Here is a 16,444-nt window from a genome sequence, read left to right on the forward strand (position 1 = left end):
GTCCTAAAAACAGTGGCTATGGAAACGTCACATCCCAACATGGAAATACCTGGAATGCTAGGGTCACTTTCTTCAAAAGAAGCAAAAACCCGGGGCACTGGGGAAGGGCATCACCATATATGATATTGGTATTTGTCAGGTATAGGAGTTCATATCTCTAAGCCCAGCACTCAGGAGGCTGAGGCAGGAGAATCATGAGTTCAAGGCCAACTTTGACTACCTATAAAGTTGTAGGCCAGCCTGGGCTCTGTAAAGAGACCCTGCCACAATAGAAAAAATAAAAGCTAGGGTGCTAGAGAGATGGATCAGTGGAAGAGCACTTGCTGGTCTTCCAGAGGACCTGGATTTGGTTCCCAGCACCCACACTGGGTAGCTCATAACCTGCTATAACACAGATAAACTCTGGGGACATTGCACACATGTGGTGCTGATACAAATAGACACATAGACACACATATAAAAAACAAACAAGATCAATACAATAGGGGCTGGAGAGACGGCTCAGTGGTTAAGAGCACTGGCTGCTCTTCCAGAGGACCTGGGTTCAATTCCCAACACCCACATGGCGGCTCACAACTGTCTGTAACTCCAGTTCATGGGAGCTGACACCCTCACAGAAACATACACACAGGCAAAACACCCATGCACATTAAAAAAAAAAGTTAAACACTATATAGCTTATTTTACCACTAGTTTCCCCCCGGGGAAGCCAGTGGTCTCATTACACAGAGGCTGGCACCATGCCACCTTCCTTGTGGGCAGTCATGTGGAAAGAGGCCTGGGAGGTACAGATTGGATCAGTGCCCCGGCCTGGGTTCTCCCATCCCCCAAACTGCTCCGACTCACCATTTGATGTCATCGTTGTGGCCCAGGTAGTGTCGTTGTCTCTGCTCTTCCACACTGTACAGTACTGCCACGGAGGCCACAAAGTACACCACCTCCCCGGTGGGCAGGAGGTAAAGGTTGGCCCTGCAGTCGCGGCCACGGTAGCCATAGCTGGAGACGCCCAGGGCTGGGTTAAGGAGCTTGCTCAGTACCTCCCGGCTGAACGGGAGTCATGAGGCCTCTGCGGCGGGGTTTGAACCATGGTGTCCCCAAAACATAGGTTCAGGTTTGTGTGTTTCTGTGTGTGCATGTACTCACGGTATGTATCAAACTGTAGCGGCCAGAGGTAAACGTTGGGTGTGTCCCCAATTTCTCCCCATCTTTATTTTTGTTTCCATCTCTATTTGGACACAGTGTTTCTTCTTGGACCTGGAGCTCACAGATTCAGCTAGACTGGCTGGTCAGCAAGCTCCAGGGAATCTTCCTGTCTCTGTCCCACCCAGTGCCGGGACTGTAGCCACAAGCTTGGCTCATTTTCCTGTGGGTGCTGAGGACGGAACCCAGGTCTGCAGCTTGCACACCAAGCGCTTTGCTAACCGAGCTGTCTCCACAGCCCTGCTTGTTGGTAAACACTATATTACAAAGTAGCCCAGGTTGGCCTTTCAACTGGTAGCAATCCTGCTGCCTCCACCTCCTCAGCGCTGCAATGACAGTCCAAAGTCACCATGCTTTGCTAGGTCCCCACTTTGACCCTCCCCACAAACTGTGACAATGATCTTGGATGGCATACGGATTTTTACAAATGTTATTAGGACCTCAGGATGATGTCACCCTACATGATCTGCATAGGACCTAAACCTACTGACAAGTCAAGAGAGCTGGGTGGGGGGTGCACACCTGCAATTCTAGCACTTGGAAGGCCGAACAAGAGATAAACTTACCTAGAGATAGACTACCTTATCTAGACTCCATGAGTGAGAGACTAGGAGGCATAGCTCTGCCTAGAATCCCCCCAGTGAAGGGCTGGGGGTGTGGCTCAGTGGTAGAGCCCCTGCCTAGAATCCCCCAGTGAGGGGCTGGGGGTGTGGCTCAGTGGTAGAGCCCCTGCCTAGAATCCCCCAGTGAGGGGCTGGGGGTGTGGCTCAGTGGTAGAGCCCCTGTCTAAAATCCCCCAGTGAGGGACTGGGGGTGTGGCCCAGTGGTAGAGCCCCTGCCTAGAATCCCCCAGTGAGGGGCTGGGAGTGTGGCTCAGTGGTAGAGCCCCTGCCTAGAATCCCCCAGTGTCTGGGAGTGTGGCTCAGTGACTTGTATAACACATCTCTCGTGTGGGACTTGAACTATAGAGTCAGCGCCTCTAAACACTAAAGTTCTTGCCTGTATATGTGTGTTGTGTGCACATATGCATGCATGCTTGCATGAGTGTGTGCAGGTGTGCACAAATATGTGTGTACAGATGTGACTATCTCAGTTGACTTTGGGTGTCTTCCTCAGTCACTCTCTGCTCTGTTCGGGCAGGGTCTCTCACTGAACTCAGAGTTCAATTCCAGCTAGTCTAGGTAGCCAGCTCAACCCTGGAATCCTGTCTCTGCCTCCTCAGCACAGGCTACCACCATGCCCACCTAGCATTTACGTGTCTGCTGAGGATCGGAACTCCAGTCTCCAAGCTTGTGCGGCAGGCGCTTTATCCAACAAATCATCTTAAACGCAGCCCCCAACCCCGACCCTTTACTCATCATTCCACAGTCCTGGGACCCTGAGGTCAGGAAGTATGTTACTCAGAGGAAATGATGAATTGAGTCAGAGAGAGGAAGGTGACTTCTCCATGGTCACAATCAGCCAGAGGCAGGACTGGTTCAAAACTCAGGGCTCCAACTTACCGACTACAACTGTTTTCTGTTTCCCAAGTAGTTCAAACCCACTGGGGCCACAGAGTCATTACACACATGGTACCCTTAGTCTGGGACGTTTTTTCCTTTAATTCTTCTCTGGTTGGTTCCTGGGTATTGGATTCTCAGCTCAAATGTCTCTTTTTGAGAAATTGTGACTCCCGGATGTGATACCCCCCCCCCACACACACCACTGGAAGCTTCTAATAGAAATACTTTTTCTAACTGGGTGGTGGTGGTGGCAGCGGCGCTCACCTTTAATCCCAGCACTCGGGAGGCAGAGGCAGGCAGATCTCTATGAGTTTGAGGTCAGCCTGGTCTACAGAGTGAGTTCCAGGACGGCCAGGGCTACCCAATGTGCTCCAGCCCCCAACTCTCCATTCCTAAGCTGAGCTCTGTGAAGACCATCCATAGGTAAACAGAGGATGGTGGCTTACATCTGTCTGATTGATATCCATGAGTACCAGGCATGGAGATGCACCCCTACCCTGCAGTCCCAGCCCTTGGAAGGAGCATAACCAAAGGATACACCCAGTCTAGTCTTAGCCGGCTGGATGGCGGCTCAGAGCGAGTGTCCAGGCTATAGGTGGATGCCAGCTCGTCTGGGATCAGCATGGGCACAGGGCGGCCCCTCAGAAACATCTTCACAGATCCCTCCTCTGCCAAGACACCCTCAGAGGTCAGGTTCCACACCAGTCCCTAAGACTATTCCCACTCCTCTATTATTGTTACTAAGATCATTATTATTATTTGAGACAGGGTCTTACAGCCCAGGCTGGCCTGTAATTCTCTGTGTAGCCCAGGCTAGCAGAGAGACCAAGGTGATCCTTCTGCCTCAGACTCTCAAGTGCTGAGATTACAAGTGTGAGCCGTCACAATTAGCTCATTATATATAAACAGGATCTATTTATATAGCCCAAGCTAGCCTTCCTCCAACTTCCAAAAAAACACCTTCAAGCCTCCCAAATGCTGAGTTACTGGTTTAGACCACACCTCCCTCCCTCTGTCCATTCTTCCCACCCCGTTCTTTCTCTCTTCCTCTCTCTGTCTCTTTCTTCTTTTTAACTGGTAGATAAAATGAAGCCAGACAGGCAAGGGCCCAGTAGCCAGGACCCCAGGTCTCCCCGCAGGCTATGATCAGTGAAGCCACGCCCACCCTCCCCACTCACCCATGCTGAAGATAACTTCTTTGGTTTTCCTGTCAGGAAAAGATGCAGGGGAAAAAAGAGAGAGAGGGGAAATGAGTGCTTTAACAGGCAGATAAGATAGGAGAAGAAGTACTCCCCAAACCACCGGCTCCGAGGGTCTCCGACGAATAACTAGGCGAGTCAGGAGCGGAGCGCTACCTCTCTACAGGCCCTGTGCTTTGCTCGTTAGAGCTTGAAGAGCCTAAGACACAGGCCCAGAGAGGCAGAGATCGCCAAAGGGTTCGCACAACACGAGACGGCAGGCACGCGATCCTGGAAGACCGGAGTCACTAGGGACCCTCCCCCCCAGGCAGCAAAATGCTCCCCAGCGCTCCTCCCCTCCCTCCCCCAGCACCCCAAACTGCAAGCAGTCAGGAAAGCAAGGAAAAGTTCAGAGGAAGGGGCGTGTATCCACCTTCTCTGCCAGATGAGAGAAGGGACAGGAGGAGGGAGGAGGGGGCACTTCGAGAGGGTCTCACCCAGCTCCAAAACTACTCATGGCGGCGGCTGGCCGAGCTTCGGGTCGGGGGTGGAGCCGGGACCGGCCCCGCCGCTTCCGGCCCTGGGAGGCGCCGGCGCCACCGCCCCTGCCCCGCCCCCCGCAGCGGACCCCTGCAGGCGCCAGGTGCCACCGGGTCCCATAGCCCGGCCCACCACGGAGTCCAGGCACCAGGCTCTTTGGATAGGGTGAGGGGTGGGTGAAGGTTGACAACACGGACTCAGAGGCGCACTTGCCTAAGCTCAGGTCTCCCCAGTTCTGCCTCTTTCTAGAAGTATGCAAGTTGCCCAACTTCTAAAAAACGGTTTCCTCATTTCAGAAAACGGGAATAGAATAGCCGCACTTCCCAGGGTGATTGCAAGGTTGATAGCGGCCAATGCAGGCAGGTGTCTGGCCCAGAATGTGTTATTATTTCAGGAGACTGGAAACCTGCTGGGGTTTGACCTCAGACTTGCCATAGCCTGCTCTCAAATCCTGCGGCTCCACCCTTACGCCTTGACCACGCCCCTAGCTACTTGACCACGCCCACCACTGATCACACTCACCCCCTCTTTCTAATTTAGTCCTGGATTGGCTCAATCTCCTTATCCCTGTCTGTGTCTCTGTCTATTAAGACAGGTTCTCAAGTAGCCCAGGCTGGCCTTAAATTCGGTAAGTAGCCGAGCATGACTCTGAACCCTGATCCTCCCGTATCCACTCATCAAGTCCTGAGATCAGAGTCGTGAACCCCCACGCAGTTTATTTATTTATTTTTAAATTTCAGGCAGGGTTTCATTGTAATCCAGGCTGGAGTGGAACGCACAATGTAAACGTGTAACCCAGTCTGGCTTTGAACTCGGGCAATCCCCGTGCCTCAGTCAGTCTCTGCTGTAATTTACAGGCTTAAACCGTGGCCACTCCGGCTTCCCTCTTAATAACTGATGGCTGCCCCACCTCTTTTCTTGGGTCCCATTAGGCAACCTGACTCTATCCAATTTCTCAAGACTTGCTCCCAAAGTTCTCCACGCAGTCTCTGTAAGGTTGGACCACGCCCACCTACAGCCACGCCCACTCACACCAAGCCGCTTCTGCCCGAGTAGGGTTCCCTTCTGTCCCCAACTCTAGGTTTCGACTCTACCATGCTAACTCCACTAACACACCCAAATTCCAACCACACCCCTACCTCTGATTTTTTTACTCTCCCTACAGAAACTCTGAGTCTTGAGCCCTGACTCCACCCTGAGAATCAAAAGAAACTTTATCTCCATAGCCACACCCATGCGTCTGGCTCCTCCCTAGCTTCCTCGGTCAACCCATAGACAATCCAGACCTTTTTAAGTTCCAGTTCCGTTCCCCAATGCTGGCCGGGCTCCCAGTATTGGCTCCACCCCTCCAGGCCTTCCATTTGGTCAGGCTACCCCAGTACTGCGCTCCCACCTTGGGAACAGGCTCACTCTAGGTTATAACATCATGGCCAGGGGCCTGACTTCAGTTCTACCCAGGCACTCACTTCTCTTGCTTGTCTGGAGCTGGGGCCCCACCCCTGAACTCACCCTTCTTTTTTGGCGCTACAGTTACTGCTGGAAGACGTGGTGCGACTACGGGGATCCTCGCGACGCACAGAGGCCAGGCGCTCAGGTGACAAGTAGCGGCGACTGCAGCGGAAAAGACCAGGGGGATGAGAGCAAAGCCCGCGGTGATGGAGCAGTGTTCTCCAGCAAGGTCTGGGAGGAGGCCCGAGCCCTGCTTTTCTTGCCTTACCTGCGCCCAGAGTTCGCCTCCTTCTTGGGGGAAGATGGGGAGGTGGCATAGCCGCCCACGCGTCGCGGGGGTCCGGAGCCATTGAGGGGCGTCCTGGTGGGAAGGCCTTTCAGAAGCTGACACACTGGAGTGATGGGGTTAGAGCACGGAAGCTGATGAGCGTGAGGTCGTGCCTCCGGCCCTCCGCATCACACCCTCCACCCTGACCAGGATACCCACCCGAGGCGGTGGTGCCCAGACGTGGGGGCGCCCGGCCCTTCGGGGTGCCCCTCGCGCGCAGCGCCGCGCCTTGTTCTTCGCACGCCCGCAGGCGACGCAGCGCGTCCGCCAGCGCCGCCTTTAGGACCGCCAGCTCGTCTTCTTGCAGCTGCAGCCGCTGCTCCAGCGCCGACACGCGGTCGTCCACCTCCATGCCGCTGGTGCCCGACAGATTATCATCTGGAAAGCGGAGGAGGAGATGCGGGCTGCAGGGGACCACCGGGGGAAAGGGGGGGGGGGGCGCGCGCTCTAAGGACCAGGAGCAGGAGCGTCCGTTCTGTTTTCCAGGGTCTGTCGGGACCAGCCAAGCTCCCTGGCTGTCCTGCAACCTGGGGATGCTTGGAGATGGGCCCCAGAAGAGGGTTCCGGCAAGGAGGAAGGAAATCCCCACCTCCTCTCTCTGCCACAGTGCCCTGGCCGTGCGACCTCGGGGGAAGTCCCTTTTCCTCATGCAGAGTCCACCAATCCCCAGGGCCTCACTTTGGTTTTGAGATTCTGTGACTAAGATGCTAAATATCTTTAAGTCCTATCAAGCACTTTAACGATGACATCAACCTACTCCCCTTGACAGCGCTCTAGAACGCGCCCCCGACGTTCTCTGACGAATGTCAATATTCTGTCACGGCTACCAACATTCTCCCGCTGCATCCAAGACTTTTCAAGTCAAAAGGTCCTGCGGTGTTCACCCCTTCCCCGCTCTCCCCTCTCCAAGGAGTTCGACCCTCCAAGAAGCCCTAAGGACGGTGCGTCTATGACCCCTGGCGGCCGACTTGGGGATTGCAGGACAGAGATGACATCCGATCTCTCCCCAGCCCGGAGTTTGTCTTCTGCCCCCCCACCCCACCCCCGCGCCTTTATGTCGCCTCTGAACCCCTACCCCGAATTTAGCGCTCTTCCTTTTTTTTTTCAATCCATTGATGCATTTTAAATGACTTCCCTCATCATTCCCCCTCCCGTCCTTTCTCCCACGAGGGAGGGGGATGCTAGGTGACCCTCCTCCGCCTCCCTCCCGGACCACTCCTACCCAGACTCATTGCTGAGACAATCTAGAAGACCCTGGCTTCCAGCCCGTTTCAAGTAAAGGTGGTAGCAGGAACAGCAACCCGGCTCGGAGGTCGCACTTGCCATCCCGAGTCCTGTGTCCCTAGGCCAGCCCCGCCCGCGCCCGCCCGTTGGACTCCGCACTGCAGACTCCCGTCCCTCCCCTCCCTTTCCCTCTGTGGTCCAATCGCCTGCCCGGCCCTGCCACTCTGTCCCCTGCCCCCACCCACTCAGTACTTCGCAGGTCTTGTGTCTGGACCTGCAGAGGGAGGATGGGAGGGGCGCTCTCCATTCTTAGCGAGAGGGCTGCAGAGACTTGAGACCCCTATCAGGAAGTCCTAGAGTCCCGTACTAATCCTTGCAAAGGAAGAAACTGAAGAAGAAGAAGGTGGGCTAAGAGATCAGCTAAGGGCCACACGGTCAGTAAGGGGTGGGGGAGCCATCAAATGACCTTATATTGAGAGCCCCTTTCTACCCGCCATAAATAGTATTACAATTGAAAATACGCGAGGCAGGCTCTGCACTTACCATGTTTCCCACATCATGACATGAGCTTAAGAAATCCCAAACAAGATGAACCATTAAATATGGTAGCTAATGTTTCCACCCCCACCCTCCACTCTGATGGCTGTACTGGCCTCTGCACAGAACTGAAGCCCAGAAGGTCCAAGTCACTTGTTCGGGACACAGCTTTTCTTTTTCAGGAACAGAACTCAAACTCGACCCAGCCCCAGAGACCCTGTTATCCTTAACCTTTAGAGGGTAGAGGGGGATGAAGTATATAAACATTCCAGATCCTCTGCCAACTCTAGAGGTCCCCAGCAAAGGGTGTGTTCCCCAGGGGTGACCTCCAAACTCCAAGATGAATCTTTCAAAAGGTCCCCCCTGGTTGACATGGGGGCACACTGGCCCTAAATGGCCAGCTTCGACCTGAGGCCTTGCCTGGACTGATGGTCCCACCCCATGACTCAAGCTTTTGGCTGCTGCCCTGGCCCAGAGACCAGCGCCCACTTCCCACTTCAACCCAGCTCCCCTAACACCAAAATGGCCCTTTGGGTGGCATACACATTTGTCTAGGGAAAAAGGAGGCTGCTTCATGGGTAGGAGAGGCAGGGCTGAAGATGGTGTATAGCGGACAGAAAGTCCTCTGGTGTTTAACTGGTCCCATGCTCAGCCCTTAATTCAGCATTTCCCCCTGCTATGCCCAAACACAGAGGAGGGTCCCAGAGGGCTGAAGGGCAGGAAGAGTTCCCCACCCCAGGCCCACTCTCCTCGCCGCCCTCACAGGCACCTTCAGAGCAGGTGTATGCTGGGGTCGGGGGAGCAGGATCTTGGCTTTGGGGATGGAGGAGCTTGTTCTGGGGTTGACAGGGAGAAAGGAGCAATCTCCCACCCGGGGGGAGATAAGGACTTGGAAGAAAGGGGTCGGGGAAGGAGGAGGTAGGTCCAGCCCTGGGTGGGGCCGAGGTCTGAACTGAGAAGGGGCCTCTCACCGTTGCAGTATTGCAGCAGCGAGGACGTGTCGTAGAGGCCGCAGAAGGCCGGGCCGCGCTCCGCCATTGCCCCGCCACAGCCACCGCCGGCCCCCGCAGCCCCAGCTCGGGCCCGGTCCCCCCCCCAGGCCCTGCCTCCCGTTGCCATAGCAACGCCCTTCGTTCCAGCATCCCCAGCTCGGCCCACCCAGCATCAGGCGGCCGGCGCTGAGCCTGGCACTGGGGTCATCCCCTAGGATGCCCAGAAAGGGGGTCGAGAGACTGCTCTGTCAGTCCCCCCCCCCCAACAGTCTTCAGGTCAGGATTGGCTGCGTCCGGGTCCCCCTAGGTACTGTCTGGTCCCTCCCACAACCGGAGTGTATTCTCTCTACACCCCCTCCTCTCCCGCTGGGAACCAATGAGAGTCTGTCGCGCAGGCTCCTCCGCCAATAGCAATGAGGACGGGTTTGAAGGGGCAGGGTCTTTTCCTGCTTTTCATCCCGAAGCGTCGCCCCCAGCTCTGGAAGGAGGATGGAGTAAAAGAAGACACTCCTCTGTTCCCGAAAGCCTCCCCTAAATCTTTCACCTGATTTCCCATAAGTCCCTTCGCACGACCAGAGTCTGACATTGAAACCTCAAATATGCCAGGTTATGCTTATAACCTGCGCCTGGATCCTAGCCGGGTCCTCATTCCTTGTTTATTAGACCTGGACCCGCCCCCAGGGCCATTAGCTCCACCCCCCCCCCCCCCATCTAGAAGCAGCTGAAGTTCTATTCCCGCCCCTAGAGCGATTAGCCACACCCCCTGAGCATCCAAGGACCAGAAACTTGGACCAGTCTGGTAGAGTTAGCTCCGCCCCCAGATTTTAGATCCCGCCCCTCAAGTCCATTAGCCCCGCCCTAACCTTCCTTTCCACTGCAGCCACCGAGGCCCTTGGCTCCGCCCCTGCAGTCCTAGTCTCCCAGGGAGGCATTATCCAGTCCGCATTTTGACAGAGACCCAGTGGTGAAGCCCGGGACCAGCTGGCGGTGTCAGTCAGAGCAGGCTCGGAAACTGGGGAGCTAGGAGAAAAGGAGGGGGCACAAAACCTGACAATAGATTTAAAGAAGACGGGACAAGTCATGACCCAGACCACGGGGTTCATTTTGCTTTGTTTGGTTGTTTTTTTTATTTTTGAGCGAGGACATCACTCTACAATTCAGGCTGCCCTTCTTATGTAGGTAGCCCAGGTTTGCCTCCACTCCCAAGTGTTGCCATGACAAGCAAAGCCCTCCCCACAATACCCGGGCTTTGTTGTTTTTTTGACTCAAGATCTCCTGTAGCCTCCTGTAGGCCAGTTTTGAACTCATTTTCGTTTTCCTGTCTCCACTTCCTGAACTCTGGAGTTACAGGCCTGTGTCACCACTCCTGGCTTTTTGTTTTTATTTATTTATTTATTTATTTATTTATTTATTTATTTATTTATTTATTTTATTTTTTTATTTTTTTTTTGGTTTTTCGAGACAGGGTTTCTCTGTGTAGCTTTGCGCCATTCCTGGAACTCACTTGGTAGCCCAGGCTGGCCTCGAACTCACAGAGATCCACCTGGCTCTGCCTCCCGAGTGCTGGGATTAAAGGCGTGCGCCACCACTGCCCGGCTGTTTTTATTTAAGACAGCTGGGCAGTGGTGGCGGCACGCCTTTAATCCCAGCGCTCGCTCGGGAGGCAGAGGCAGGCAGATCTCTGTGAGTTTGAGGCCAGCCTGGGCTACAGAGCGAGTTCCAGGACAGCCAGGGCTACACAGAGAAACCCTGTTTCAAAAAGACACCCCCCCCAAAAAAAAAAAAGGCCTCTAATGAATCTCTGACATTCCTGCCTCCAACCACCCCAGTGCTGGGACTACAGGCATATACCACAAGACCCAACTTCCAGACAATATTTTTCTTTTTTTTCCCTTATTTTTATTTATTTATTTATTTTTTTGTTTTTCGAGACAGGGTTTCTCTGTGTAGCTTTGCGCCTTTTCCTGGAACTCACTTGGTAGCCCAGGCTGGCCTCGAACTCACAGAGATCCGCCTGGCTCTGCCTCCCGAGTGCTGGGATTAAAGGCGTGCGCCACCACTGCCCGGCTCCTTATTTTTATTTTTATTTATTTATTGTTTTTTTTTTCAAGACAGGGTTTCTCTGTGTAGTTTTGATGCCTGTCCTGGATCTCGTTCTGTAGCCCAGGCTGGCCTCGAACTCACAGAGATCCGCCTAGCTCTGCCTCCTGAGTGCTGGGATTAAAGACGTGCACCACCACCACCGGGTAATATTTTTCTTCTTGATTTGTACGTTTATTTACTTGTGTGTGCTTGTGCACAAACACACAAGCATGTGAGTTCTTAGTGTGATGTGGGTGTTGGAGGACAAATTGTGGGAGTCAGATCATTCCCTTCTACCATGTGGGCTCTGGGGGTTGAACTCAGATCCTCAAGCTTGACGGCAAGGTGGAGCCCAGACATGTGGGAGAAGTGAGGCTGGGAGCAGGAGATTAACTTCCGGGCACACAGGAAGCTTCAGGAACCAGATTTATTCATATCTGGGCACTGTGTCTACCACATTCTGATTGTGTGAGCCCAAGCTTCAGTTTCTGCATCCAGAAGAAATGCCGACCTCCTTCCCTCATTCAACATGCTTCCTGAGAGTTGGGGGTGACAACGCACACCCAGACCCAAGCACTGTGGAGGAGGATCACAAGTTCAAGACTAGCCTGGGCTACATAAAGAAATTGCCTCTAAAAACTAAGGGCTGGAGGCATGACTCATCCACACAGAAACAGCCTAGAATCCCCCAGTGAGGGGCTGGGGTGTGGCTCAGTGGTAGAGCCCCTGCCTAGAATCCCCCAGTGAGGGGCTGGGGTGTGGCTCAGGGTAGAACACTTGCCTTGCCTAGATGTTTGATACCCTGGGCTTGATTCCTGGCACCACAGACACACACACACACACACACACACACACACACACACACACACACACACCCCAAGTCTTGAGTACTTACTATAAACCAAGATCCTATCTTAGGTATTGGAGTCTCCACAGCGATCAAGTTAGTCTCAGAGTCTGCTCTTGTGAATGTTGAGTTCTGTGGAGGTTGTAAACCACCACACACAAAGCCAATAATGGCTACCAAGTGCTGTGCAGTCCCTACATGTCAAACACCCATGGATCCTAATCATCACCCTTTTACACCTTGAAGAAGCAGGCACAGAGCTGGTAAGACAGTTTCTGATCCTGGTGAGTGCTAAGGTGCTAGGAAGATAACTAGGAAGAGTTATCTCACAGGCTCACTAAGAGTCTGTGGCCCCAAGGACATTCTCTATGAGAGACACAAATAACAAAAAGGAAGCTTTTGTGCCCAGAGCTGAATGATTCCTGGACAGGAAAAAAAAAATCCTGCTGGAAGAAAGACGAAGATATTGAGGGACTGCAGAAATGACTTAGTGTGACTCAGCATCTGCATCAGAATTCCCTGGTAACCCCAGGTCCACAAGGATGTGACACCTTTGGACTTTTGGGGCACACGCATGCAGACACATAATTAAGAATAATAAATAAGCTGGGCATGGTGGTGGCACACACCTTTAATCCCAGCACTCAGGAGGCAGAGGCAAGCGGATCTCTGAGTTTGAGGCCAGCCTGGTCTACAGAGGGATTCCCAGGACAGCCAGGGCTGTTATGCAGAGAAACCCTGTCTTGAACAACCTAAATAAATAAATGTAATAAAAACTTTAAAAATAATAACGACAAAACACAATGGAGTAAGACTGACTGTACCGTGTTCAGGGATATGGTCCTCTTGGAAGGGCACTGTGAGAGCCCAAGAGGGTTCCAATCCTAGGCTCCATGTTGTGGGAGAGGGGAGCAAATCCGGGGCCTAGAGAATGGAGTAAGGCATTGACAGAATTGAGGCTGGTGGGTTATGGCAGAGGGAGGGAGATGACATACAATGGGGTGTCATAGTCCGTCCTTTTCCTGGAACAGCTCCTAGTCCCAGAGCAGGAACCAGACTCAAAAAGGGTCCCCATGAGCGGTGAGCGATGTGACTTTGGCTGACTTTTAGGGCAAATGGCTGTGGTGGGCATCATTTCCCAGAAGAGAAGAGCAGTTTGGATGGGCGTTTGGGTGTGAAGTGTTCCGTGTGCAGGCTCTGGGTACAGCTAATGGAGTTTGCTCGCTTCTGAGTGCTTTCACAGGAAGATGTCAAGAACCTTGAAGACGGCTTCTAAGGGGTCGCTGTGCGGAGGGTGGAGGGGGTGGGGTAGATAGATTTATTTTTTTTTAATTCCTTCCAGGTGAGCATGCTTTCTCACAGTCTGGAAATTACATTTTGAAATTGTCCATAAGGGGCACTCTCTGTCATTGTACATGAGCTATGATTCCTGAGGCAAGTTGCTTCCCCTCTCTGGGCGTCTCTAGGCATCTTCATCTAGAATATGGGGATTTTATCTCCATTACAAATCCTCCTGCCTCTACTTCCCCGGAAGCTCGGTCTGGGCTGCACTCTGAGCCTAGCCTTCCACAGTCCAGGCTTAGCATGGACCGCCCAGCTTAGGCCACCGCCACCAGGGGGCAGTAGGGAATAGTTGGGCTCAGGCACTGGGATGGGGGTGAAGGGAAGTTTGCTGGGTTTTGGAGGTGAAGGGAGGCTGGCGTTGTCTGCAGAGGCCCCAGCTGGGAGCTGCTCTTCTCTGCCCCCTACCCCACCCAGTGCGACATTATGTCAACACAGCCCTGCGGCTGTTTCTGGCCTGGACAATATTTGCCTTGGGGATCTGAGTCGGTCGCTATGGATACCAGCACCCCCCCAGGACCGGAAGAGGCTGAGGGGAGCTGACTGTATCTGCCTCATCTCCCTCGGATTTCATCTTTGGGGCAGTTGATACAGTCTTGTCATTCTGGACTCTGTCCTTTTCTTCTCTGTCTGGTGCTTGCTGTCAGCTATCCTGTTGCTGTCTCTTTCTCTGTCTGTCACTCTCGGTGGGTCCCCTCTCTCTGAATTTCTGTCTTGCCTGGTCCCTATCTCCCCTGTTGCCCGGCTCTGTGACGCTCACTCAATCCTCGACTTTTTCACATAGGCCAGGCTGTCTTCAAACTCTCTGTGTGGCCAACCCTGAAATTTCTGACCCTCCTGTCTCCATCACCACCCTCCACCCCACCCCGTGGTGCTGGGATTACATGCACTACCACATCTGGTTTATGTGGTGGTGGGGATCGAACCCAGGGCTTCACCCACGCTGGGCCAGCACTCTATCCACTGAGCCACATCGCGCAGAGTTTGTCTCTCTGGGTCTCTTCTCTCCTACTTCCATTTTTTTCCTGGCTGTGGATTCTTTCCTCCACGATCCCTCGTGTGTGGCTGAGTGTGCAGTCTCGCTCCCCCTTGTTTGACTCCCAGCATTTATCTCTCGCTCGCTGTGAGCCCGGGACTCTTGCCTTCTGGCCTCTCCTCGCTCTGAGGCTCTGCCTCTCTGGCCCCTTAAGTGAGTGGCCATGTTTCCCTGAGGGTGTCTCCGAGCCCCTATTACCATCTCCGTTTCTCACTAGTTCTCTATCCTTCAAGCCTTGTATCTCTCTAGTCTTGAATCCCGGGGGGGCCATCTCTCCCTCCCATTCCTGGCCTCAGGCCCCATGGGGCGCCTCCTCTCCCCATATCTCTCTGCCTCATTTCCTCGGCACCATCTGCCAGCACCCCAGGCTCCTGCCTGATCCCCTCCAGCTCTGCTTGGCTGGGCAGCCCCGTGGGGGGGAGACACAGGCTTTCCAGCTTCCCCCTGCTGTCACTTCCAAAGTTGGGGCACTGCCTGGCCACTGCCCTAAGCCTGAGGGTCAAGAGACAAGAGCCAGGAAAGTTAGGACCAGGAACAATGGAAGGAGGGCAGACAGACACCCAGAGACAAGACGAGAAAGGAAGGAGGGACCCAGGGAAGTTGGAAGAAAGAAGAGGTCTGAGGTGGAGCCCAGCAGTAGAGAAAGCTTGCCTAGCTTGTGTGGGACCCTGGGCTCCATTCCCAGGATGCAAAATTAAATAAAGCAGATTTTAAAACAGACAAATGAATTGTGGTAGCTAATGCTTATCATCTCAGGACCAGGAGAGGGGCTGAGGATTGAGGTGATTTTGAGGTCAGCTTAGGCTATAAGTGTGTTGGGGTGACAGGGAGGTAAGAGCTATAGCTTAACTGGAGAGCCCTTGCTTATAACCCCCCAGTGAGGGGCTGGGGTGTGGCTCAGTGGTAGAGCCCCTGTGTAGAATCCCCCAGTGAGGGGCTCGGATGTGGCTCAGTGGTAGAGCCCCTGCGTAGAATCCCCCAGTGAGGGGCTGGGGTGTGGCTCAGTGGTAGAGCCCCCGCCTAGAATCCCCCAGTGAGGGGCTGGGGTGTGGCTCAGTGGTAGAGCCCCTGCCTAGAATCCCCCAGTGAGGGGCTGGGGTGTGGCTCAGTGGTAGAGCCCCTGCCTAGAATCCCCCAGTGAGGGGCTGGGGGTGGCTCAGTGGTAGAGGCCCTGCCTAGAATCCCCCAGTGAGGGGCTGGTGATGTGGCTCAGTGGTAGAGCCCCTGCCTAGAATCCCCCAGTGAGGGGCTGGTGATGTGGCTCAGTGGTAGAGCCCCTGCCTAGAATCCCCCAGTGAGGGGTTGGGGGTGGCTCAGTGGTAGAGGCCCTGCCTAGAATCCCCCAGTGAGGGGCTGGGGTGTGGCTCAGTGGTAGAACCCCTGCCTAGAATCCCCCAGTGAGGGGCTGGGGGCGTGGTACACTGTTAGAGTGCTTGTCTGGCACGTGTGAGGACTGGAACAATAACAATAATAGCATTAATAAATACAAAAAGAAGACAAGCAGAAGAGACTGGCTTTCAAAACAAGAGGAAGGCTGATTGAAAAGACCTGTGAAGTTGAATGAGACGGAAGTGAAGGAAGAGAAAATTACCTAAATTAAGAAAGACAGAAACACTGAATGTGGGGTTGGAGAAAAAGAGAGAGGAGAGATTTCGTTTGTTTGTTTGGTCCTTTTGACAGGGTCTCCTTCTGTAACCCTGGCTGACCTGGCATTTCCTCTGCAGATCAGGCTGGCCTTGAACTCACAGGCCTCAGCTAGCCCTCACCTCCAGAGTGCTGGGACTGATGCTCTGTCATGCTCCACCAGACAGGAGGGATTTGGAGGAGAGCGGGAGAAGAGACAGGGAGGGGAGAGAGAGCAAGCAGAGAGAGAGGAGTCGGGAGAACCAACAGAGAGGAGATAGGCTGGCGGCTGGGAGAGACAGGCTATATTTAGAGACCGGAAGAGCCAAGTATGCTGGAAAAGCAGCCAGAGTGTGTGTAGTCAGGGGCTGAGTCTCCCGGGGCGGGTGAAGGGTGGGCTGCGGCATGGTGCAGCCTGGGAGCAGCTGAGCAGCTAGGGAGGCTCCAGGCTGCTTCTTCAATGCCTGTCCCCAGAGACTGCGGGGACCCTAGACAGAGGACAGGGCTGGGCAGGAGCCAGTCAAGGACCTAGACAGATGTTCCCTCCTCTGCCTTCCCATCCTAC

The 16,444-nt window shown here is 54.0% G+C and overlaps 1 protein-coding gene across 1 annotated transcript in view; it reads right to left on the minus strand.

The window, feature by feature from the left end:
• The window catches only part of Eml2 (EMAP like 2), a 31,209-nt gene extending 22,109 nt beyond the window's left edge, over positions 1 to 9,100 (minus strand). Inside the window, 8 exon segments of the mRNA XM_059280792.1 lie at positions 847 to 996; positions 3,241 to 3,370; positions 3,881 to 3,909; positions 5,930 to 6,031; positions 6,138 to 6,261; positions 6,357 to 6,575; positions 8,930 to 9,052; positions 9,055 to 9,100. Coding sequence (XP_059136775.1) covers positions 847 to 996; positions 3,241 to 3,370; positions 3,881 to 3,909; positions 5,930 to 6,031; positions 6,138 to 6,261; positions 6,357 to 6,575; positions 8,930 to 9,052; positions 9,055 to 9,100 — 923 coding nt within the window.
• Positions 9,101 to 16,444: the final 7,344 nt, after the last annotated feature.

Source organism: Peromyscus eremicus, chromosome 1 (genome assembly GCF_949786415.1).
Source record: "Peromyscus eremicus chromosome 1, PerEre_H2_v1, whole genome shotgun sequence".
Lineage (NCBI taxonomy): Eukaryota > Metazoa > Chordata > Mammalia > Rodentia > Cricetidae > Peromyscus > Peromyscus eremicus.